Raw genomic sequence first — 25,147 nt, 5'->3', positions numbered from 1 at the left:
CTTGAGACGTTAAACTCCAGTAAACTTGACCGAACAAAAATGTCAACTTCCGTTGTCACTCTTCAAGAAAGAAAACGGAATAAAGCTAAGAGTGAAAAGGGAGGAAGGAAAGTAAAAATTCAGGGGGGCACTTTGTTGACCTAAAGTGCGGTGAGGCGAAAGCCTTAAGCGCGGTGTTGCTGCTTGTTTCACTGATGTGTTGTTAAGATGTTAAGCTTCGCCTCTAAGAGTGAAACGCGACAGCGTCTTGCAACGCTGGCAGGGAGTCCACAGAACGCCATCGCCCATTAGGCTCTACGCCTTGCTCGTCGGTAAATTGGTTTTTGAGGAAAGGAAATGTATCTCTCTCGTATCTCGGTGGACACCTAAACCTCGCCGTAACGGGAAGGGAGGAATGTGGAAGTGAACGAAGACACCGTAATCACTAGACGCGCCTTTGTTCATTCCAAACCATCGAGCTGGCTTGGCCTGCACAGTATTTGGCGAAGCAGGATGGCTGTACGACACTGTGATGAAGATGCGCGTTCTGTCCGCGATTACTTCAAAGAAAACATATTTAAGCTACGTGAAGTGTACAAGGAGCTATGTTTTGGAGATGAAGTTATCGAGTTGATGGGAGAGTTGTGTTCCCTGAGACAGTTTTGATTTTCTCACGCGAGTGAAACACATGTCCGTTCTTGTTGTTTGAGTGTGCAGCGCAGAACATCTGTTTATGATCTGTTGTAATCTGTCAAAACAGGCAATAAAGACAAAAAAAAAAAGAGCTGGCATGGCGGAGTGGTAGTGTGCTCGTCTCACACTCCGGAGACCGGGGTTCGATTCCCGAGCTCGGCCAATTTCCTATTCGGTTTTATTTATTTATCTGGTCTGACTAGAAAGGTATAGGCTAATCGGTTAAGTAAGCAATTAACTAAATTTATTCCCACTTACTTGGAGCATCACTATACGATCCCTTTAATTGGTTGCATGGATAGTAGCCAAAAGTCGCGCACTGTGACGTCTCGACCGTTTCGACCAATTGAAAAGCGTGACATTTCTGTCGACAACTAACACTGTGTTGTGCCCGGCGGTACTTAAACATTTCAATACATCATTTGATGGCACGTGTCAGTTCTGTGGGGAGGTGGCTGACACCTTCCACATGGTTTGGGCGTGTCAAACCCATCTATCCCCCCAACCCCAACCCCACCAGAGAGGACTGGGAGGCGGCCCTGCTCGGCTGTCAAGACCTAAAGAGCCAAAAGGCTTTGGTTCAACGGACGCGGGCGGCGTTGCTTGCCAATGGGGCACCGGAATAGGGGCTCCACCCAGTATTGTAAGGGGAAAGGGCCAATAGGGTCCTACCCCAATCACCTTTCTGTAGAAAACTTAATTTTCCATAAATGTTTTTCACCACCACCTGCTTACAACGATGAGGCATTAAAGGCTTCCGCCTTAAAAAATTGCTGTGGCTTAGCTTTGGTTAAGCCTAGGTAATTGCGAAAGCAATATCCCCTTGGCTACGCTATGTGTTTCGCTTATGGGTGGTACACATTGCTGTCCGGATCTAAAAACGTTGGTCCGGAGTAGGCGCGACTGGCGGCGGCGACGAACGCAGCCGACTGCGATGCGTCTGTGGGCCCGAAGGTGTTGGCGTCCCTTAGAGCGTGGAGTTGGCTAGCCGTAGACGCTGCGGCGGCGACGAACGCTGCTGGCTGCTGACCGCCAACTGACCTTCGGCCGCGAAGTCTAGCTGCGGCGCGCTCAAGAGCCGACTTGGTGCCCCAGCGTCCGAAGTCTTTCATACCTATACCGAAGACCGGCGAGCAGGTGCTACTTTTCTCTACACCCGATAGCGATCACCGCAGCAAGGTCTGCAAGCTCTTGCAACTTGTATGACGTCAATCGCTTGCCGCCGTTCGCAGGTGGTCGACCGGCCGCGAAGTTCTAGCTGCGGCGCGCTGAAGAGCCGACTTGGTGCCCTATGATCAGAACCATCAAAACAACAGTTAATCAAATCTCAAGAATGATCCGCCGCATTACCTCGCACCGCAAGGGTATGAGAGAAGAGGACACCCTTAGACTCGTCCAGGCCCTAGTTCTGAGCAGGATAACATACGGCCTCCCTTACCAAAAACTGGGCACTGTGGAAACCAGAGCTATCGATACAATCATAAGAGGGGCTTACAAAACTGCCCTCAATCTTCCAATAGCCACTTCTACAGAACGACTCCTAGAGTTTGGTCTGCACAACACTTTTACCGAGCTCCAAGAAGCCCTCTTGGAAAGCCAAAAAGAACGCCTTCTAAAAACCAATGCGGGAAGGACGATCCTGACTAAATTAGGGACATGGCCGGGGCTGGAGACAAGAGGCAGTAAAACCTCTCTTCCACTCCAAACCCGAGAAAAGATCACCGTTCGTCCAATCCCACGTCACATGCATCATGCTCATCAGCAAGGCAGACGACAAGCGCGAGCAAAGGCACTTCAGAAACACCTAGAAAGCGACCGTAAAGCCGTTTACGTAGACATTGGGGCCTACCCCACGCCGGGAAAGTTCTCAGTCGCTGCGATTGACCACCAACTAAAACCGGCTCTCCAAGCTTCTATATATGCAGAAAACCCCTCCTCTGCAGAGGCTCTGGCAATAGCTATCGCCATCAAACATAAGGACCAAAGAGGAGAGTCCTCCCACGTTATAACAGACTCCCAACAAGCCTGCCGAAACTTTCTTAATGGCAGGCTTCCCTCAAGAGCAACACAGCTACTTGGCAATCTCAGCCTAACACACAGACTAACATGGACACCTGGTCACGAAGGACTAGCTGGAAATGAGGTAGCCAACGATCTAGCCATAGATTTAACCCACCGGGCGGATCCTCATCCCTACCCCACGCCCATGCCTAGCACCTATGGTGACAGATTAGAACATATTCGGCTGGAGCGCAGAAAATACCCACCCCCTCACATAAAACTAGACTCCTCCGCAGCCATAGACTGGAGGAAAATTCAGACCAACACTTTCCCTAACTTGTTCATCCTACACAAGATTAGCCCCACTCAATATCAGAATACATGCCCTTGGTGTGGAGCTTGCCCTACGCTCTACCACATATCGTGGGAATGTACAACGAAACCAAAACACTTAACTGTATCCAACCCGACATATGAGCAGTGGGAGGTGGCCCTGACCAGCGAGACCCTGGATCAGCAACTTAAGTTGGTTCAGCAAGTCCGTCAGTCAGCTAAAGCCAGTGGCGCCTTGGACTAGGGGTGCCACCCAAGTTGCTCGTTGTTGTTGTTGTTGTTGTGACTGAGAGAAGGATGAAAAGGAAATTGCACGGGCCTGCTACTGGCTCGAGCCAAGCCACCACCGCTGCCACGTGCAGATAGAGGAGAGTTAAAAGATCAGAGGAAGGAGAGAGAGGAAAGGAAAGACGCGCGTCGCAGCAACAACTGCGTCCGCCGGAGCGGACGCTGCTCAAAAAACAGATAAGCGGCCGAAGCCGCGCTCGCCGAAGCGAGATCAGATACTCGCCACTCAAGTTGCAATTTGCTCGAGCAACCTTCCTCTTTTTAAATAAAAGTTTCCTCTCTCTCTCTGGTGCCCCATCTCTCGCTCTGGTATGACGTCAGTAGTCACATGACCGACCACCGACCGTGAAGGGTAGGCTGCGGTACCGCGAAGAGGCGACACCTGGCGTAGTATTGCTTTCGCCATAAAAGTGACCAGAAAAAAAAGTGAATTACTCAAGAGAAGACGATGAAGACGAAGTATAGGAGATCGTGCGTTCGCGTGGCCGATAGGCGAGATATGCCATTAAGCCTGAGGACATCGTCATCATCATCATATCGAACGACACGTGGACAGCGGGACAACAACGCTACAACCCGTGCTCGGGAGTACTGTGCTGACCCGGCTCTGAGGGAACGCCAAACGACTGGGAAGACTGCTTTGCACTTGTTGCGCAGTGCTCCACCGCATCTGCGGCGCCGCAGCGGAGCGACCTCTAGCCGGGATAATCCATCGCCTACAGCGTCCACGCCAACGACGCCTGTTCCTCCGACGCACCCCAATGCTGCGACGGTCGACGGCGCCAAACGACGAGGTCGACCGTACGACGTAAGCAAAATGACATTTGATTTGATTGTTTTTCTGGACGCGTTCGCTGCCAGATCTGAGAGCAAGAATTCAACGTTGTGTGAGCGGGAAATCGTTTGTGAACGCAACTTTTTCATATTATGGAAGATTTCAATATAACAATCAATATATCCGCAGATCACCGAACCTCAGTCTTACATTTTTTTTCTATTAACGTTCTTGCTATTATCAAAAGTGTCCCACATTAGTTGTCTATGGCAATCTTAACTGTTCGATGCGATCGATGTAAGCACTTTAAGAAAGATTTTGCTACATATGAAAAGAGTGGTTTATGATTTATAGGTTTATGGTTTTTATTTATTTTATTTATTATTTATTATTCCTCAAAGGTCCCTTTCGGGACATTACATGAGGGGTGGGGATAACACGGCAAAAAAATATATTATACATTAATAAGAAAATGGACAAAAATTACATTGATGAATGGGCTTACTCGATGGCGGTCTTGAAAAGTCGGTGAATCATGATGGTGGCAACTTCAGCAGGGAGGTCATTCCAGTCACGGGCAGTCTTTAAGAAAAATGATTGCTGGAATGTGGTGGTATGGGCACGTTCAGGGTAAACAGCGTTCGGGTGGTTATGGCGGGAAATGCGATGCACACGTGGAATTAATTGGTTGGCTTCTGTAAAGTTGTGGAAGAATTTGTGAAATAAGCAGAGACGTGCTGTGTTCCGACGGGTGACTAGCGTAGGCAATTGCAATCGTGATTTCAGACCTTTTATGGTCTGAAATCACTTTTATGGTCTGAATTTTTTTATGGGAGCTTAGCGTCCCAAAGCGACTCAGGCTATGAGAGGCCCGTGTTTGGTGCGATGTCGGGGCAGGTTAAAGAACCCCAGGTGGTCGAAATTTCCGGAGCCCTTCAATACGGCGTTATGAGAAGAATGGACCATAACCTTCAATATTTCCGTTAGTTTCTTACAATTTTTCAATTTTAAAAGTTTTTGTCCGAAAAAGTTGGACATGTTTTGGGAGACTCAGTGGCTATGGCGTTCTTCTACTGAACCGGAGGACCCGGGTTCTATTCCGACCTCGAAGGCAGGCGTTCCGGTGAGGGCGAAACGCAAAAAAAAAAAAAAATGAGGGCACTTAAATCTGCTTCCATGATGTGAAGGCTAAAAATTATATAGTTTGTCATTGTGAGCGTCCGACCTGGACGCAGGCTGCGCACTGAGAAATAAAACGAAGACGCGCCTCCGAACGCTGATTCCACAGGCGCTGAATCCACAGACGTCCGAGTAAAAACCTCGAAACTCGGTTCGAATACCTGTCTCGCACTAGCCTCTAGCCTGAGTTGCATGCTATGTCCGACGAGACATTGTATGACACCACGCAACGGTTGCGTCACAATTTTAATACGAAAATCGGTTTTTGAGGAAGGAATGGCGCAGTCTCACATCTCGGTGGACACCCCAACCATGCAGTGAGGGAGGTGGTAGAGTCTGGGAAGGCATATAATTGAAAGTGCATATGTCATCGGTTCGAATCCCTGTCGCAAGCTAGCCTCCAACTTGACTAGCACGAGTAAGCTATAAGCAAGGAGAAATCATATGACTACCCGGCACGCTGTACGACAAAGGTTGTTCAAAATTTCGATACGAATGTAGTCGGGAAAACTAGCGTCACATTGAGGTCAGTCAGTGGGGGCTATATATAGACGAAATAAATGTAACATATCTGAAATGGCGATGCTCGCCTTATGTGCCTGCTACGGCAGCTTGATGGTCGCCCTATAAATATTTTTTCCATCGCTGGGATTCTCTGCATCATCTTACATACTAACACACGACACTGGCTCTTGAAGCGAAAGCTTCTCTACGGGACATCGTGCTTCAATCGCCGTGCGCCTATTTTTCACCTTCAAATGACCTTGAGCTTCCAAAGCAAAGGAAAGGTGCATAACTGGCCCCCTGGGACAGAGGGCACCTTAGTCGCGCTTTGAGCTATGAAACCAATTGAGCGGGAGCTTGGAAACCAGAGAAAGGCGCATAACTGATCTCTTGGAACAGTGGACACCTCAAGCATGCTTTAATAATTCAGGGGGCACTTTGGCTCTCTAAAGTGCTGCAAGGCGAAAGCGTTTCCTGGCGCACTGTTCGTTTTTATTTACTTTTTATTTTTCATATTCTTTTTATTTTTGCTGCTATCTTGTTTTTATTGTTTTTTATTTCTCTTTTCATATCCTATTTTATTTTGCTTTTATTTTTGCTTATTTTCTTATTTTTTATTTTCCTTTCCTTCACTTTATTACTTTTATTTTATTTATGAAACCTATGCATTCACTAGATGCGCCTTTATTCATGCTGGAACCTTGAGCCTTCGTGGCGGAGTGATAGCATCTCCTCTTCAAATGCCAAAGGCCCTGGTTCGATTCCCAACCTCGGCGCAGTTTCTTTTTAAACAGTGAGCGCCGAAAGGCGGACAAATCTGCCGACGCGTCTGTCGACACGGCTGCCGACGCGTCTGTCGACATTCCTGCCGACGCGTCTGTCTACACGGCTGCCGACGCGTCTGTCGACACTCCTGCCGACGCGTCTGTCGACATTCCTGCCGACGCGTCTGTCGACACTCCTGCCGACGCGTCTGTCGACACGGCTGCCGACGCGTCTGTCGACACTCCTGCCGACGTCTGTCGACACGGTTGCCGACGCGTCTGTCGACATTCCTGCCGACGCGTCTGTCGACACGGCTGCCGACGCGTCTGCCGACACTCCTGCTGACGCGTCTGTCGACACTCCTGCCGACGCGTCTGTCGACATTCCTGCCGACACGTCTGTCGACACTCCTGCCGATGCGTCTGTCGACACGGCTGCCGACGCGTCTGTCGACATTCCTGCCGACGCGTCTGTCTACACGGCTGCCGACGCGTCTGTCGACACTCCTGCCGACGCGTCTGTCGACATTCCTGCCGACGCGTCTGTCGACACGGCTGCCGACGCGTCTGCTAACGACAGTATGAGGCATTAAAGGCTTTCGCCTTAAAAGTGGCGGTATAGTGACAGGTGTGCGCTGCATGCGTTGGCATTGACAAGGTTGCGCCAGAAACGCGGCACTGAAGCGATAGGCCGTCGGCGTTCGTTGTGTTCATTGGCGTGTTGTTGTTGTTGTGACTGAGAGAAGGATGAAAAGGAAATTGCACGGGCCTGCCTACTGGCTCGAGTCAAGCCACCACCGCTGCCACGTGCAGAGTAGAGTTAAAAGATCAGAGGAAAGAGAAAAATGAAAGAAAAGACGCGCGTCGCAGCAACAACTGCGTCCGCCGGAGCGGACGCTGCTGAAAAAACAGATAAGCGGCCGAAGCCACGCTCGCAGGAGCGAGGACAGATACTATACTTCATTGGCGTTGACGTTGAGAACGATTTATACTCCGATGATTTTAAGGAAAGGACGTTGACACCAATTTATCCTCCGATGATTTTAAGGAAAGGAACAGCGCATAACTGGCTCCCTGGGTCAGTGGACGACTGAATCGCGCTTATAGGTGCGTGGGGTGAATTGAGAGAGATGTGAATTGCATGCGTTAGCGCTGGAAACGTGGCAGACACGCGGCATTGCTGCAATAAGCAGCAGCGTTCATTGGGACAGCAACTCTCGCGATCAACCATTAACTTCCACCTGCCAGGGTGGCAGGGTTGGGGCGCTGCCTATCCAGTGTCCGGAACGCACTCAGCGTAAAAGACACCAAGATCCGTATATTGCCCGATACGCCGTAGCTTTCGCTTTTTAACCAGGTTCAGCAGTAGTTGAACAGTAACTAATTTTATTGCGAAAGCAATACTACGCTCACTAACTGCCTTTCGCGTAGCGGCGGCTGGTAGCCACGTTTGACCTTTAGAATGACCTCTGACGTAGCAACCGTCGCGGTGGACACCTGAACCGCACCGTACAAGAAGGGGGGCAGCGGGAGTGAAAGAAGAAAGACGAAGAGGAGCCGTAGTGAAGAAAATGAAAATTTGAAGGAAGGAAATTACGCAGTAACTGTCTCGCATCTCTCGGTGGACACCCGTCATCCGTTTGCAGAGGAAGGGAGGAAGTGGGAGTGAAAGAAGGAACACAAAGAGGGCCCGTAATGAAGGAAATGAAAATTACGAGGAACTTTAGCGGCTAAAGTGGTGAAAGGCGAAAGCTTGAGTGCTGCATTCTGCTACGCGATTGTTCACTTCACAGTCTGTTGGGGCATTAATTAACTGCCATTTAATGACGCTTAATCTTTGCCTTTAGGAATGGAACGCGACAGCGTGTAGCGCTGCCAGGGAGTCCACGGAACGCCATAACCCGTCCGGCGCGATGCGTTGCCCTTTGAACGCAACGCTTTTGGAGGAAAGGAAATGGCGCTGTAATTCTCTGTCATCTCGGTGGACACCTGAACCGCACTGTACAGAAAGGGAGGAAATGGAGTGAAAGAGGAAAGAGAAAGAGGGGCTGTAATGGAGAAAATGAAAATTGTATTTGAGGAAAGGAAATTACGCAGTAACTGTCACGCATATTTCGGTGGACACCGATCAAAATTCGCGCGCAGTGACGTCACGACCATTTCGACCAACCTGAAACGCGGAGAAATTTGCTAATACGTCTTGGTCACGACAGTATGAGCCATTAAAGGCTTTCGCCTTAAAATAGAGGAAAGGCAATTACGCAGGAGGTTGCGCCGTTGCGCGGAGGAGAGGCCACAGTTTGCACGATTCCAGCGCACGGACGGACACCGCGAGCATGGACGGACGCCTCGAGCACGGACGGACACCGCGAGCATGAGCCATTAAAGGCTTTCGCCTTAAAATGAATTAGAGGAAAGGAAATTACGTAGAGGAGCTAGTGACGTTATAGCTTGACGTCATACCAGGAGTGAGAGACGGGCTACCAACTCGGCTCGTCGGTTAACGGCGGCCGCTTGCCACGGCGCGCCGCGCTCTTCCCACCAGAGGCGCTGCATATGCAGTATAAAACACCTGCTTTCGCAACCTACCATGCTTAACCAAAGCTAAGCCCCCGCAAATTTTTTTTTTCTCTTAATGGGACAACTAATGGTTTCGCGATAAGGAACCCCAGGTTATAGAAACAAATGCCAAGCTGTCCAATATGGCGTCCCTCATATCACCCGTGTTACATAGGGACATTAAACCCATTTTAGAGCGTAGGTCTCTGGTGCCCGTTTCTGCGTTTCGCGACGTCGCTATCGCCGTTGTCCGTTGTAACCAGCCGTGGACACCTTGGTCGCAGAGGGAAGGCGCATAACTGCCCTCTTTTTTTATTTATTTTATTTTATTTATGAAAGCCTTGTGTTCACTAGATAGCCTTTATTCATGCTCAAACTTGCACCTTCGTGGTGGAGTGGTAGCGTCTCCACTTCAAATGCCGAGGGCCCTGGTTCGATTCCCAGCCTCGACATAGTTTCTTTTAGTGACGCCTAAGCGCGGACACATTTGTTCATTCCTTGGTCACGACAGTATGAGGCATTAAACGCTTTCGCCTTAAAACTGTGTCGAGGATGGGAATCGAACCAGGGCCTTTGGCATGTGAGGTGGAGACGCTACCACTCCGCCACGAAGGCTTTTTTTTCTTTATTACCGACTTGGCCGGAAAAAACGAAACACAAAAATACAATGACATGACAATAAAAGCACTGGTCAGTTTCTAGCTAGTGCACGATGATAAAATGGATTAAATGATTTTAGTTGGTCGAGGACAGGCAACCACTCAGGTTGTGGAGCTCGCTGTTCGAAAACTTCCTGTGTGTACATGATGCTTTCAATGAAATACGCATGTGCAGGATGCACAACAGCATGCTCATGACTGACATCCATTCGCGTGCGCCATAGGCTATGCATGCAGAGCAACATTAGCAGGTCGCAAGGCACTTCACCTGGTTCTGCACATGGTAGGAAGCGTATTCCAAAAGGTGTCAAAGGTAACTCTTTTTTCAGGGTGCGTTTCAAGACATCCCAAAGAAAGACAGCGTCATGACAACCGAGAAGGATATGTTCTATAGTTTCCACTCTTTTGCAGATTAGACATTCCACTGACCAAGGTACAAAAAGGCCTTTGCTCTGCAACCATGGCTTCACTGGGAGGGTTCCAGTATGCAATTGAAAAAAGAAAGAACGCACTGAAGGCTTCACCGGCATTCTTTTGACCCTTTTTAGCACATCGCGTTCGCGACCCAAAAGATATGCACTGCGATAAACAGGCACTGGCAGAAACACATCGAGCAGGTCCTTGTACATCTTTTTCCTTGTTACAATGGCTAGATACTCATCGGAAAATTTTGACCGAAGAATACGGACTGCTGCAACAACTTCTTGCAAGAAAGCACTTAACCCACTCCGACCTGCAGACATGGATGACACAACATAATCAGGCAGTGATTCTGACAATCGCACTTGTATAATAGTTCGCAGAAAATCATTATCTTGACGCAAGAAAAAGAATCTAGTCACTATCTGCCTCAGAAATAAATTTGATAATCCTAGCCCCCCGTTCCGCACCTTATGGAACAGATTGCATCGGCTGGTACGTACCCATGTCGACGACCAAATAAACGTTGCAAACACTCTGTGCAACCTTTGCACTGAAGTCCTTGGCAAAGTTAACGCTTGCAGAACATAGAAAATCCTCGCTATTAAAAACATGTTGCACACCGTAGCTCTTGCAAACATGGAAAAGTTGTGACCGCCCCATTTGTTTGTCTGAGCTTTGACTCGTTCGGTTTCATGGGCCCAATATTCTTTGCTTTCTCTGTAGTTGGTTAGCGGCACGCCGAGGTACTTTCCTGGCGTGTCTACCCACTTCATTCGACAGAATACTTCTGGCGTGGCCTGCCACTTTCCATGCCAAAAACCAAAACATTTCTGCCAGCTTATCGCACAGCAACTTGCATCACAAAAATTTACGGCTTCTCTCACCACTTCTTGCACGCTTTCCTGGTCTCTGCAGAACACTGCTATATCATCTGCATATGCCAATACCTTCACTTCAGTATGACAAAAGGCGTAACCTCGAATGTTTTGCGTAGTTAACAGCTTTAAACAAAAGGGCTCCAGGTAAAGTGCAAAAAGCAGTGGAGAAAGAGGGCAACCCTGCCTCACTGACGACAAGACAGGAATACTATTACTCAGGCGGTTATTAATTATGAACCTTGATGTACAGCCATCATAAACCATTTTCACGCCATCAGTGATGATACATCCCACATTCACATGTTCCAAAAGCACGAACAAAATTTCATGCACAACTTTATCAAACGCCTTATGCAGGTCCAGTTGCATCATGGCGACACCACCCTCCGTTGCATCACAGCATTCAAGGACACTCCTAGCTACGTGTATGTTAGTAAAAATGGATCTGTCTTTAATGCCACAGGTCTGGTGTGGGCCAACAACGGTTTTAATTACTGTTTGGAGTCGTCCGGCTAGCACTTTCATAAATATTTTGTAGTCTACGTTAGTTAAGCTTATTGGGCGGTAACACTCAACTGACTGCAACCTACTCGGGTCGTCCGATTTTGGGGTCAACACCACGTGGGAAGTTCGAAAAGACGGCGGAGTTAACTTTCTTTCGTAACACTCGCTTATTACGCGCTGTAATGCTATTGCCATTTCTGTTTTCAAAGCCTTGTAAAGTGCGGCACCGAGGCCGCTTATCTGTTTTTAAGCATGAAATGCTTTTAGCTCCCGTTGTCGGCAGTGTGGTGACGTCACGCCGAGACCGAGATCCACTCATCCGGGCTCTGAAACGAGAACATCCGGGCACCGTACGAGACTTAACGAGATTTTACGAGACTCTCTAAGCCCTCCTACGCGACCGGCATGCAAGCGCCGGTTGGTCTCCAAACGAGTCACAAAAAATAACTGCTGCCAGTGCCTTCACAATGTTTATCAAGATATCAGTCGAGCGGTCGTTTGATAATGCACGGAATTATAATTTCCGATTTCTAATAACGCGTGCAAAAAGGACATACATGCCACAATAAGCATGAAATGCTTTACGGTGCGGTTCGGGTGTCCACCGCGATGACAGAGAATTACTGCTCCATTTCCTGTCCTCAAAAAACGTTGCGTTCAAAGGGCAAGGCATCGCGCCGAACGGGTGGTGGCGTTCCTACCTTCCTGTAAGGTGCGGCTCGGGTGTCCACCGAGATGGCAGAGAATTACTGCGTAATTTCCTTTCCTCAAAAAGCGTCGCGTTCAAAGGACGAGGCATCACGCCGAACGGGTGGTGGCGTTCCGCGGACTGCCTGGCAGCGCTACAACACGCTGTCGCGTTCCACTCCTAAAGGCGAAGCTTAAGCGTTATTAATTAGCAGTTTATTAGTATTTAGTCATTAATCAGTCATTACACACTAATCAGTAATTTGTCAGTACTTCGTCATGAATTATGTGTGACGTAATCCAGTGGTAACATCACCAGTGTCACATACGCAAAGTGGTGCTGAAAACGCTTTCGCCTCTACGCACTTCGGACAGTTTCGAACGCGCTGCATATACATTCTTGTCAGACCTGCGTCTCGTCGTGTCCGCGCGCGCTTCGCATTATGCCCGTAAACATTTCATGCTTACTCTACTCTCGGTTACGGGAGAGGCAGAGTTTTTCAGCAGCGTCCGCTCCGGCGGACGCGGTTGTTGCTGCGACGCGCGTCTTTTCTTTCCTTTTTCTCTTTTCTCTGATCTTTCAACTCTCCTCTATCTGCACATGGCAGTGGTGGTGGCTTGGCTTGGCTTGAGCCAGTAGGCAGGCCCGTTCAATTTTCCTTTTCATCCTTCTCTCAGTCAACAACACAACAACAACGGTAGGGTGGCTAGAACGGTGCGGTCCCAGGGTAACCACGCCACGCCGCGCACCTGTGCTGCGCGCCGCAGCCGCGAGGAGGCGCTCGCTGTGGTGACGTCACACCAAGCGGAGAGAAAACTGGCGACCAGCCAAGGTGCGGGAGGGTCATCTGCCGCTCCATGCATGAGAAGGCGCGAGCGCAACTTGCGGCGGATGGAACTGAGTGACGACTGCGCCCATAGAACTGCCATGGCAATTAGTCAAAGAGCGCTATTCTGCAATATATCTCTGAATTAACAAGCGCAGTCGTCCTGAGTGCCAGAGCGCAGGTAGCAGAAACTTTATTCGGATCGCAGAAGAATTCCTCTTGTAAAGCTGACTTCTTCACGTGCATCACTGGCACAGTTAGTGCCGCCGTGTGTTACGTCCTCCAGGTTCCGCATTTGCAACTAAAGGGATGCTTATACGGTGTTGTAGATTACTCATGAAGGATATAGCTGCAGGCGCATGTCCTGCCCATGACTGTAATTGAAGAATCATTTTAGAGCGCTGTTCTGTCGCGCCCGTTTCTGCGTTTCGCGCAGTCACCGTTGCAACCAGCAGCTTTGTCGCCGCAGTCCCAGGGTAACCATGCCGCTGCTGCTCTCTCCTGCCCTTCCTCTCTCCGAGAGAAGATTACATGTGGATGTGTATATATAAGGTGTTTCGACCAAGGCCTCGTTAGAAACCATGTCGACCGACAAGTATAAAAGCTGAGACGATTTGCTGAAGCTAGGAAACAGCGACGTTCCCGAGAAACTGATCCAGAACGGGAAGAACGTTTAGCTAAACGACGTGCACACGATTGCTTTCGCAACCTACCGGGCTTAACCAAGCTAAGCCTCAGCCAATTTTAAGGCGGAAGCCTTTAATGTCTCATCGTTGTAAGCAGCAGTTGTCGACAGAAAATGTCAAGGCTTTTCAATTGGTGGAAACGGTCGTGACGTCACAGTGCGCGCATTTCAAACGGGGCCAATTGCACTTTGGCTAGTAACCATACAACCAATTGAAGGGATTGTATAGGGATGCTCCAAGTGGGACTGAGCTTAGTTAATTGCTTAATTACCCAATTAGCCTAATTAGCTTTACTAGTCAGGCCATATAAATAAATAAAAGCGATTAAGAAATTGGTCGAGCTCAGGAATCGAACCCCGGTCTTCGGCGTGAGAGACGAGCACGCTATCCACTGCGCCATGCCAGCTCGATGGTTCGGAATGAACAAAAGCGCGTCTAGTGAATACGGTGTCTTCACTCACTCTCATCCTCCCCCATTCCCTTCCGGCGAGGTTTAGGTGTCCACCGAGATATGAGAGACAGATACATTTCCTTTCCTCAAAAACCAATTTACCGATGAGCGAGGCGTAGAACCGAATGGGCGATGGCGTTCTATGGACTCATTGGCAGCGTTGCAAGACGCTGTCACGTTCCACTCTTAGGGGCGAAGCTTAACATCTTAACCACACATCAGTGACCACACTTTAGGTCAAATAACTGCCCCCCTGAATTTTGACGGGTGTCCACCGAGATATGTGAGACAGTTACTGCGTAATTTTCTTTCCTCAAATACAATTTTCATTTTCTTCATTACGGCTCCTCTTTATCTATCTTCTTTCACTCCCACCTCCCTTCCTCTACGGTGCGGTTCAGGTGTCCACCGAGATTACAGAGAATTACTGCGCCATTTCCTTTCCTCAAAAAGCGTTGCGTTCAAAGGTCAAGGCATCGCGCCGAACGGGTGGTGGCGTTCCATGGACTCCCTGGCAGCGCTACAACGCGCTGTCGCGTTCCACTCCTACAGGCGAAGCTTAAGCGTCATTAATTAGCAGTTAATTAGTATTCAGGCATTACTCAGTAATTAACAATTAATTAGTGATTTGCCATCACTTAGTAATTAGTACTCAAATATATGTGACGCCACCAGTGCCACAGAAACAGCGAAGGTGGTGCGGAAAACGCTTCCGCCTCTACCCACTTTAGACAGTCAAAGTGCCCCCTGAATTTTTTTTAGAAAAGGAAATGGCGCTGTAATTCTCTGTCATCTCGGTGGACACCAGAACCGCACCATACAGGAAGGGAGGAAGTGGAGTGAAAGAAGAAAAAGGGGCCGTAATGAAGAAAATGAAAATTGTATTTGAGGAAAGGAAATTACGCAGTAACTGTCACACATATTTCGGTGGACACCCGTCAAAATTCGTACGCAGTGACGTCACGACCATTTCGACCAATCTGAAACGCGGACAAATTTGCTAACACGTCTTGGTCACGACAGTATGAGCCATTAAAGGTTTTTGCCTTAAAAACAGATAAGCGGCCGTAGCCTCCTAGGCGTCCGCTGACCCAGGGAGCCAGTTATACGCGTTAAGCGCACTTTCCTTAAAATAAATCGCCGGATTACAAAACGTCAACACCAACGCAAACGCCAATGAACACAAGAACGCTGACGTCCTATGGCTTCAGTGCCGCGTTTCTGGCACAACGTTGTCAATTCCAACGCATGCAGCCCACCTCTGACAAGAACGCCGATGGCCTATGGCTTCACAACCGCGTTTCTGGCACAACGTTGTCAATGCCAACGCATGCAGCCCACATCTGACAAGAACGCCGACGGCCTATGGCTTCAGTGCGGCGTTTCTGGCACAACGTTGTCAATATCGACGCATGCAGCACACATCTTTCACTACCGCCACATAGCTTAAAGCAAGACTGAGGTGTCCGCTGTTGTCCACTTAGGTGTCCCTATGCACCACCGCTTTCAGACGACAGCAAACTGCGAGGACACGACTACTGCAACTTCGTCGCAAGTATGTATGTTTCACGATATTCGTGACAAACGGCGAAAAATACCCGTAGCGCACTGACGCTGAGTCGCGAAGTTCGAGCGGCTAAAGTCCGACCTCACCTCATGGGTTTGCCGCGATTGCTTCTACTGCGTGCTCAAGCTGTGCCGACTGCAGTGTTCGAGTGCGCGTTTGTGGGACTCGCCCGCGCTTGCTCGTGCTTTGAAGTGTCCGCCTTTGTGTCCGATTACTTTGCTTTGCAAATGCCGGCTTCTCCGTTGTTTCGATCTGCCTGGCTGGGCTCAGCTGGAACGCGTGACTGCCGCAGGTGCTTAAACTTAGCCACTAGGCTGATTTTTGTCATTTTGTTTTAGATTTATAGCGTTAGTGTAGCTTCGGTAAAAAAAGAAACAGTAATTTAATTGCACAATGCTAAGAGTGCCTAATCGGGAAATGTTAGCGATTTAAAGCGAGCGGTTACATTTCACGACCACTATTCGTGCCTTTACACAAGTCTGTATCAAGGCTAAATTCTAGAGGCCCGTGTACCGTGCGATGTCACTCCACGTTAAGGAGCCCCAGGTGGTCAAATTTCCGGAGCCCTTCACTACGGCGTCCCTCATAGCCTGAGTTGCTTTGGGACGTTAAACCTTCATAAACGTGTGTATACAAAGCGCCATGGTGGTATTGGAGTGTAAGTTTGCCAACAGTGGCGCGCCTAGCTGCACTCAGGAACGCGATATGTGCTTGACTTTACTAATCGAAAGTGCTTTTGTCCAGAATAATCTTGTTCTGCCTTGTTTGTTACTTTAGAGGTAAAAAAAAGAACTGAATAGTGGGTGGTAAAGTATGACCGCGAGATATTTCGTATATCAGCTCGCGAGCCGTCCGGCATGTGCACTCTAGATAAACTAAATACAACGAACTAGTGGAACGCGACTATTTCGGTTGTGCAAACTTTACGCGAGCGAAGAAGTGAAAGAAGCAATCCCTTCGAGAGGGGTTAATGAAGTCTGACTAGGAGCAAGAACGGCTCACTAAATGCCGCGAAACAGAGCCCTGGAAGGGGTGAGAGGTCGAGGATCTCACCGGTGCTGACAAGTCATCTAAGCATCGGGCAGTTTGCTGTTTTAGAGTGCAGCTCTTTTGCGTCCCTTCCTGCGTTTCGCGGCGTCGCCGTTCGCAGCCGGGGCAACGCGCTGCTCTAGCTGCGCGCGCTCCTGGCGCCACTTCTCCCGCTCGCCCAAGCCGAAACACATAGCCGCCGCCTTTCGCCACTGCGTGTGGCGAAATTCTTTGCCTTAATCTATCGAAAAGCTGGAGCAGCTGATGAGCTGCGCTCAAATTTCGCATTTAGAAGTAATATAATCGTCGCCAATTTTTTTTTTTTTCACTTTTCCTTGCTATTTCGCTCACCTGTGTTGAATGATTAACACACATAGGGGAATTCATAAGAACCGGAATTATGTCTACGCAATCTGCCGGCCAGGGGAGCTCCTCCTGGTCGGCCTCCTTGTCCCCTGAACAGCTGTTTTGAGTGCCTTTCCTGCGTAGGGGCATCAGCAGCATTCGTGTGGAGTTGACGCCCAAAATGGTGACCTCGTCAAGGACACCCCGGGACTGTTCGTGCTGATATCTAGGCAGCCACTTCATATAACAAGACCGTCACTGAAATGCACCAGTCTGGCCGTGGAGGCTTATACCGATCGCCAGATCAGGCCTGCACCAAAGCTGTGTACTACCTCCTTTGAGTCGCTTCCGGTGAGTTCATATGTCATACCCTATCTTGCTGCCTTGTTCTAGGTATTCGGGTCTGCTGTATCTGGGACCCTGAAACTGCTGTGCGTCACAGGTGGTGGTGCATTGTATCGCTGTGCAGCCGGGCAGCTGACAACGTGTGGGCTCTGGTAGAGCTTGTGATATAGCTACTTTTGTCGAACGCCAGAAATCAAAGCATGACATCGTTCATTTCACGTCGATCCACTAAATTCTAGGACACTGAAATGTAATAATGCATTGTAATGTGATTTAAATGTAATTTTCTCCCACTGGCTCAGTAATTCCAAATCCTTGAGGTCACAGGCAGGACTTCAGCGATGTCCGCGACGAGAGGCTGTTGAAGTCAGCATATCACTACGCAGAAGCAACATCTCTAAAACGTATCGTATCAGAATCGACGATTTCTCATGTCTCTGCGGCTGCTGTTGAAGAATCCGTGGCTGCGGTTGTACAGCGTCTATAGTGGAGAGCGTCTGTGGGTGTCTGTGTAATGTTACTGAAGCTCAGCTTTCGCATGCTATGCAGGCTCTTACTGCGCCGATCACGGCGCTATGCTCTGTCCTCATACCAAGCCTGCAAATTATGAAACGGCCCAGCCCTGAGAGCGACATAATCCTCATTCGTCTAAATGGAGCTTGGGTTTAATTTGCAACGTTGACGTTCACGATGTCTCATTGATGGAATATCACACGTTAATTCTTAAACGCAGCGGGTTCCTTACTCCCATTCCTTCTGCGCGTCCTCATACCAAAGCCAAGAAGTATCCGTCAGCTTAGTACTGAAGCCAATGACAGCATTTGGTGGAAAAGACCCGTTAAACCAACCAGCCCGACTAAGCCCTCTTCAACGGCATTTTGGATCACGCAGTTGCTGCTGCCAGGCTCTCACAGCCATAGACTCCTTGAGAGTTCTGCAGTCAAACTATCGCTCCATTCATTCAGCTTCACCAGATTTAGATTGCATGTTATCGATGTTAATTTCGTATATAATAAGTTTACAACAAAAGCGACTTAGAGCCAAAGAGCCGTTTCACATACGAAATTACCCGATATTCCAACTAGATCTTCAGTCAAGAGAAGGTTTGCTAATTCTTGTTTCTTCCAAGTTGGTCACATGGTTGGTTTATATTTATTTAGTTGATGACCCCTGAATGTAAGATTCCAACATAGATTTTGTTATCCTTATGTGTTGTCCACTTCCAATACTGAAAGTATTTTCCTAGAGGTGTCGTGTATTTTCTGAGCGTGCGAACGTGTATTTTCCAAGTGTACCCTTTAGGTTGGACACCCCGCTCCCGAGGTGTCCAACCTCCAGGGGTAGACCACGACTGCACAGTGACGTTTCGGGAGAGCATTTGAAGGTGTCTTGCCGCGTCAGCCCTTGTTAGTGGTATGCGGACAATGTTGGTTGTAACGTTAGCCAATCGAACAACAGCGTCAGCTAAGGCGATGCCAACAATGCCACTGTGGTCTGGTACCCACTGGAAGATGATTTCGTGACCCTGTTCTATTGCCTGCTGGTGCAGGTGTCGTACCTCCGCTACAAGTTGCTCATAGTCGCTATGGCGTAAGGCAGATTGAAGACTTGTAGGGCATCGTTAGAACCACAGAAAACAGGCCATTTTTGAGGTGATTGTTGAGAGATGTACTTTACCGCCGCAGGAAGTCCGCCCAATTCTTCTCCAGTAGAGGTAGTCCTATGAAAAATTAATTGGTGAATTTTAGTCTGCTGCCAGGAGCGACCACGGCGCAAGCAGAACTGGTAGAGGTGACCGAGCCATCTGTGTATACACTTGAGTACGGTCTCATTATTCAGTGTAATATGGATAGTGTTAGTTGCTTATGAGCTGGCGTTGATAAACTTGATTTCTTCGCTGTCCCCGGAATAGCAAGGCGCACACATGGGAGCCGCAGACACCACGTTGAAGAGTGAGGTCTTGCTGCTGGGGTGAACTGTTTTGAGATAGACGACTGTTGCATTACTATTAATCTTTGCAAATGCAGAATGTGGTCTCTGCAGTGGAACATGCGCAAGCTGATGCTGTGGAATCCTTGAAATATGACGTATGTACATTCGCGAAGAGTCTAGGGCAATTACGTCGAAATCGGATGGTCTTTGGCGCGCGCAATGCTTCTCAGTGTTGATGCGCTCCGAGGGAGACCCAGGCATGCGCGAAAGGTCCTGCACTGTCTGGAAGGCACGCATATTAGTCTTGCACGTGTTTTATAGTACGGGTGTGCTGTACCGCAAGAATCCCCAAAATAGTGCTCTGTGCCACTACAGCATTGACTGGACTGACGAACCCCATGATTTTCCGCTTAGAAATCGGAGTAAGTGAGCGATAGATGTTGGCTTTTGTTTCAGTAGGGTGCAATGCGAGCTCCATGATAAGTAGCGGTCTATCAGGATCCCTAAGACACTATGAGATTCGCAGTAAGAAATGATGTGACCACTGATGCATACCGTATATAGAGTCATACATTTTTGTGCAAACGCTACTTGCGCGCACTTTTTCGAGGAAACGCTGAGACCTTGCTTCTGGAGATAGGAAGAAGTTATCATTGTTGCCCGCTGAAGTCTTGCACGCACGTGGAGATGCACCACTGAGGGGGGCCCAGATGCAGATGTTATCGGCGTACATAGATATCTGGACGGGGTTAGCGAGGTTCTCTGGGAGGGCGGTCAGAGGCAGATTAAACAAAAGAGGGCTAAGGACACCACCCTAGGGCACGCCACGGTAGCTATAATGCGCAGGTGCCGGGCCATCTTCACAGTGGTGTTAAAGATGAGGTAGCATGGTCGGACCGGAGAGGGAATGAGGGAGGTCGGAGACGAGGAGGCGGGAAAAGACACGGACAGAAAACTTTATACAATTAAATTTACATTATTTACAAGGGAGCTCGGTAACGAGACGCTCAATGCTGGAACGATGCATGAAGAGAGCACATGATGAGACTGTAGCGCCCGGCGACGCTATAAAGCGCCGGCGCTGAGATCGGCGTGCCCGCGCTAGAGGAAAATAAAGATGAACAGCGCGTGCTGGGCGCGCACGCCCAGCACGCGCTGTTCATCTTTATTTTCCTCTAGCGCGGGCACGCCGATCTCAGCGCCGGCGCTTTATAGCGTCGCCGGGCGCTACAAGACCATCTGATGAAAAGCCGGTGATGAGAGCCCCCTCGGCCGTACCGCTGCCGAGGTTTTAAAGTGTTCCCTTTCCCTAGGTTCCCTAGATGGGGGCCGGGCCTGCCGAGGAAGGAAGTTCCCTGTGGCACCAATCACACACACACACACACTCCTGAGGGATCACGCCGCCGTCACGTGTTGGGAGGCGCAAACGCTTGAATGTCCACGAGCGGCGTTCCCGCGCATTTCATGCGGTCGAACGTGCGTTCGCACGCGGTGTAGGGGAGACGCTCGCTCCAAACTTCATCCGGGCAGACGGACGCGGCTTCCTGACGGTAATCAAGGCGTTCACCCAACGTGCGTTTCGGGGCTAGTCGGCGTTCCGCTGCAGCCATGCCGTTTTCTTCCCTACGGCGAAGGCGAAACGTAACAGTGGATAAATATTTATCTTTTGGTCAAATAACTCTCTATCCACGCAAACATACGACCACCGATTCCCGCAGTTTCTAGCGCATCAAGGATGGCTTCGTGGGCCACGTTGTTGTAGGCACTTTTCACATCAAGAGTGCCACGGACAAATGTTTCATTCGCTTCTGTTGTTGAACCGTGGATACAATATCAAATACGTCAATAGAGGAGCGACCACGCCGAAAACCGACCATAGCACTGAGGTATATTTTATAATGGTCGAGATACTCCTCAAGGCGCGACAAAATCATTCTCTCCATGACCTTTCCGAAGCAACTGGCCAAGGCTGTCGGCCTGTGCGATGTGAGCTCGAGTGGAGATTTCCCTGGTTTTAGTAGCGGTATCAGCCGACTCGATTTTCGTTCGTGAGGAACAACACCGTCGAGCCAAGACTGGTTGTAACGGTTGGGGAGCTCTTCTCGCGCATCGTGACCAAGGTGGGACAGCGCAGCATATGTGATTCCATCTGGCCCTTGTGAAGACGAACGCCTACATCCCGCAAGAGCAGCGTTGAGTTCCTCACGAGAAAAAATGACATCCATAGCTGATTTCCGTGAGGCTGGAGGAACACGCCGGGAACTCGAAGCAGTCGTTACACGCGCAATTTGCTTGCAGGAGTCCGTTGCTACCTCAGTATGCTGTCGATCTTGATAGACAGCCAACACAGAGAATGGCTGTCTTTGCTGTGAAAGCAAACGAAGACCCCGCACAGTAGATCATATTGATAACGAGGTGGCAAGCCAAGGAACAGAACGACATGATGACCGATGAAACATGATTTTAATGGCTGCGGGCCTAGAACGAGCCCTCTGCCCCGCGCCACAGCCCGCTTCTTCGTCATCTGCTTCGTAACATTACCCGGGGCCACCGAGAGATCGTCCCTATCGATTATGCGAATTCTGAAGCATGAGCTGACGGCTAGGATGGTCAGAAAGGATAGAAGAAGAAGATGAAAGGCTTGCCACCACAGTGAATGAGATAGTTTGATGAAGAGCTGCCCCGGAGCTTCAGGGCCAGTGGTCGGTCGCCCAGAGCCGAAGGTTAAGGTTTATGGAATCGCCGGACAGCTTGGGCGGGGCTGCCGTCTTGGTTCTTGTCTTCGTCGGGTCTGTGAGGGGAAAAGTCCCCCAAGCACACTCGTGTGTCCTCCGAGGTGGAGCCCCGGAGGATCCAGAAAACTGTCCTAGACCAAGCACGTCTGTAGATAGAACAAAAATAGTTTTACTTAAAGTCAACCAGTCATAGATGGGTAGAGAACCGTGCGGCCGAGGGTCGAGGAGTGGTTCAGGCGGGGTAATCCGCTGTCTGTCGCTAGAAAGGCGGCGGGCCCAAGCACCACCGCAAGCCTGTTCCCTTAGAGGCCGGAAATCGGACACAGATCACTCGCAGCAGTGGCTTCGATGAAGCACCAAAGCGAGGAGACGGCCGCCCAGGTCTGGACACCCGGGCACGGCCAGGGAGGCACCTTTTCACAGCAGCAGGTACCAACCACGGGACGACAGGCACGAACCGACTGCAGGGCCGGCAGGATACCCGGGCGGGCGGCACCTGCATGTGCCCAGCACTGCGCCCACTCTCCAAGGCAGCAAGAGGGAGGCGGGAGACAGGAGACAGGAGGCCCCTGGTTGCGCTGAACTGGGCGAGGACGGCTTCCCCAGGCCTGGTCACCCGGGTTCAAGAAGCCGTTCAACCGTGACCTCGCCTGTTCGTTGCCCGAGCTCGTCTCTTCGCGCCGTCCGCACCACGCTCGCTGTCTCTCTTCTCTTTTTCCTTCTCTTTCCTGAGCGAGCTTCAGGCCGCCGCTAGTGCTGAAAGGCGCTGGTGGCATCACAGGCCATAACGAATCTGGTCCTGGTCGCCGCGTATGATGTTCAGGGCTGGGGACGAGGCAGGGGAAAAGCGGCTGGTCAGCTCTGGTCAAGCTGAGCTGGGGCGAGCAGGGCGGTGGTGTCCATGTCACCTAGGCCGACGACCAAGGCGAGCAGAAGGTGGAGGTGCTCCAGGGACCAGGATGATGACGTACCCCGCACCTCACACCAAATGATACGAGGTGGCAAGCCAAGGAACAAAACGACATGATGATTGATCAAATATGATTTCAATGGCTGCGAGCCTAGCGCGAGCGCTGTTCCCCGCGCCACGGCCCGCTTCTTCATCTGCTTCGTAACAATATGAGGGACATGGACTTGCGGGAATCCAAGTGCTAACAGAAGAACTTCCAGCGCTGGTCTGCCAGCCTATCCATTCTTCGCTTGAATATTTTATGCCTACGTCTAGCCTCTCTTAGATCATTTAAGCGCTTGGTTTGTTTGTCTATCGCCTTTCTGCTGGCTGCCAAAGAGGACGTAGGCGTTCTAGTTCGATATCAAAGTCACTGCGTATTCCTGATGACGTGAAGTGACTTCTTGCAAATTCATAGCATTAGCTATAGTGACCTCCAGCCTGTCAGTGAGGGCTTCTTTGCACGCCTTCTCCAGTCGTTTTCAAAATACCGTCCAGTCGATTTGCGCGAGTTTAACTGGGGCGCACGCACCAAGTCCATTTATTTTGAGGTAGATAGTATGTGGTCACTCCCATGCGTCTCCACATCACAAAACCAGTGAACACTCTGGTGCAAAGACCTTTAACTAATGTCATGTCCAGGCAACTGCTGTAGTAAAAGTCGCGCAGGTAAGTCGGACTGTCGTCATTCATTACATAGAGACCATTGTCGGAAGCAAGTAACGCCAGATTCCTCCCTTTAGTGTTAATTGTGGTACTTCCCCACAGTGACTGGTTTGCGTTAAAATCGCCAGTAATGATCCAAGGAGCACGGGTTCCTTCCATGATGGCCTTCAGCCTTTCGGAGTCCGATTGAGAGGAGGGTGACACACATGCTGCAATCAGTGTGAATTCTAGAGTTTTTGTCTTGATTAAAAAACACGCGTATTGATTGTCATTGTGAGGTGGAACTAGGCAGCAAACGTATGTCATGTCAGTGAGGAGGTATACCAAGACTTGGCTGCGCTCCCCACATGTAGGGGTGAAGAAAGATTCGTGTCCGGAGTTCCTGACTGCTTGAGATAAGTTGGGCGCGCAGATTACCAATATCGTGAAGTAGTTAGTGAAGACGTAAGGAAGCAAACTTGAGATTCGCGACCTCAGGCCCCTTGCGTTCCACTGGAAGATCACGGCGCCTCTGACTTCCTCACGAAAGGTGGGAAGGTGGCCAGCCATTGTGGTTTAAAGTCCCTGAAGTGCTGGACCCAGGGAGTCTACCACTTGTAAGACGCTTCGAGCCGTTGGGGATTGCAGAGACTGTAGGAGAGGCTGAATAGCGTTGACCACGGTCCTTAAGATCCCGAGGGTTTGACGGTCTTGCTCTGGGAACCCGTCCGCAGCGGCCGATGTGCTCCATGATGGGAGCTTACGCTGAGGGCCCTCAGGAGGACGTAATGGCGAAAGCGCTGGACCAGCAACGTGGAGGATATGTATGATAACGTCAACTGATTCAGCCCCACTGTCGCGATGTGCGACTTTTTTGGTATTGCTGAGATTGCGACACGCAAATTGTTATTTGGATATATTGTGAAGGCAAGCTAGACCGAGACGGCAAGACGCTTGAGGAAGACGGCCGTGTCCGGCGTTTATTCTACCGACGAACCCGAGGCACGAGCTACCGGCGGAGCCCCGGGATGATGACGATGATCCGTCCAAGTGAAAGAAGATGATGCGTAGAAGATGACGATGATATGCACAAGTGAAAGATGGTGATGCATGGAGGTCAAGACGATGAAGAAGGCTCACACAATCTGCCCGGGGGGTCGGAAGCGGCCATCCTGGCCTCTGCTAAGGAACCGATGTACCACGGCGCACAAACGGCTTCAGACGGGAAACAGACAATTTCAGCACTGCGGTGGCGTCGATCAGCTGGGGGAACAACAGGTGTGACTGAGTAATTGACAGGAGGAGTTTGGTTGATGACCGTATAGGGACCAAGGTAGCGGTGGTGAAATTTGTCACTAAGGCCAGGGGCGCGCAGTGGTGTGTAAAGGAGAACTTCGTCACCAGGACGGA

The 25,147-nt window shown here is 49.9% G+C and overlaps 1 protein-coding gene across 6 annotated transcripts in view; it reads left to right on the top strand.

Annotated features, from left to right (window-relative positions):
- The first annotated feature begins 979 nt into the window (after positions 1-979).
- Positions 980-25,147, top strand: part of LOC149371177 (uncharacterized) — a 165,752-nt gene continuing 141,584 nt past the window's right edge. For 5 of the 6 annotated variants that reach the window (XM_089564800.1, XM_089564798.1, XM_089564812.1 and 2 more), the window contains exons 1-2: positions 980-4,102; positions 17,276-17,482. In XM_089564800.1, coding sequence (XP_089420926.1) covers positions 3,743-4,102; positions 17,276-17,482 — 567 coding nt within the window. In that variant the 5' untranslated portion in view covers positions 980-3,742. The remainder of the gene's footprint in view (positions 4,103-17,275; positions 17,483-25,147) is intronic. The other variant, XM_089564817.1, reaches the window with a different exon arrangement.

The sequence above is a fragment of the Amblyomma mixtum genome, chromosome 1 (genome assembly GCF_055824585.1).
Source record: "Amblyomma mixtum isolate Tamu chromosome 1, ASM5582458v1, whole genome shotgun sequence".
NCBI lineage: Eukaryota > Metazoa > Arthropoda > Arachnida > Ixodida > Ixodidae > Amblyomma > Amblyomma mixtum.
The sequence above is the reverse complement of the archived record's forward strand: the minus strand, read 5'-3'. Positions and strand labels throughout refer to the sequence as shown.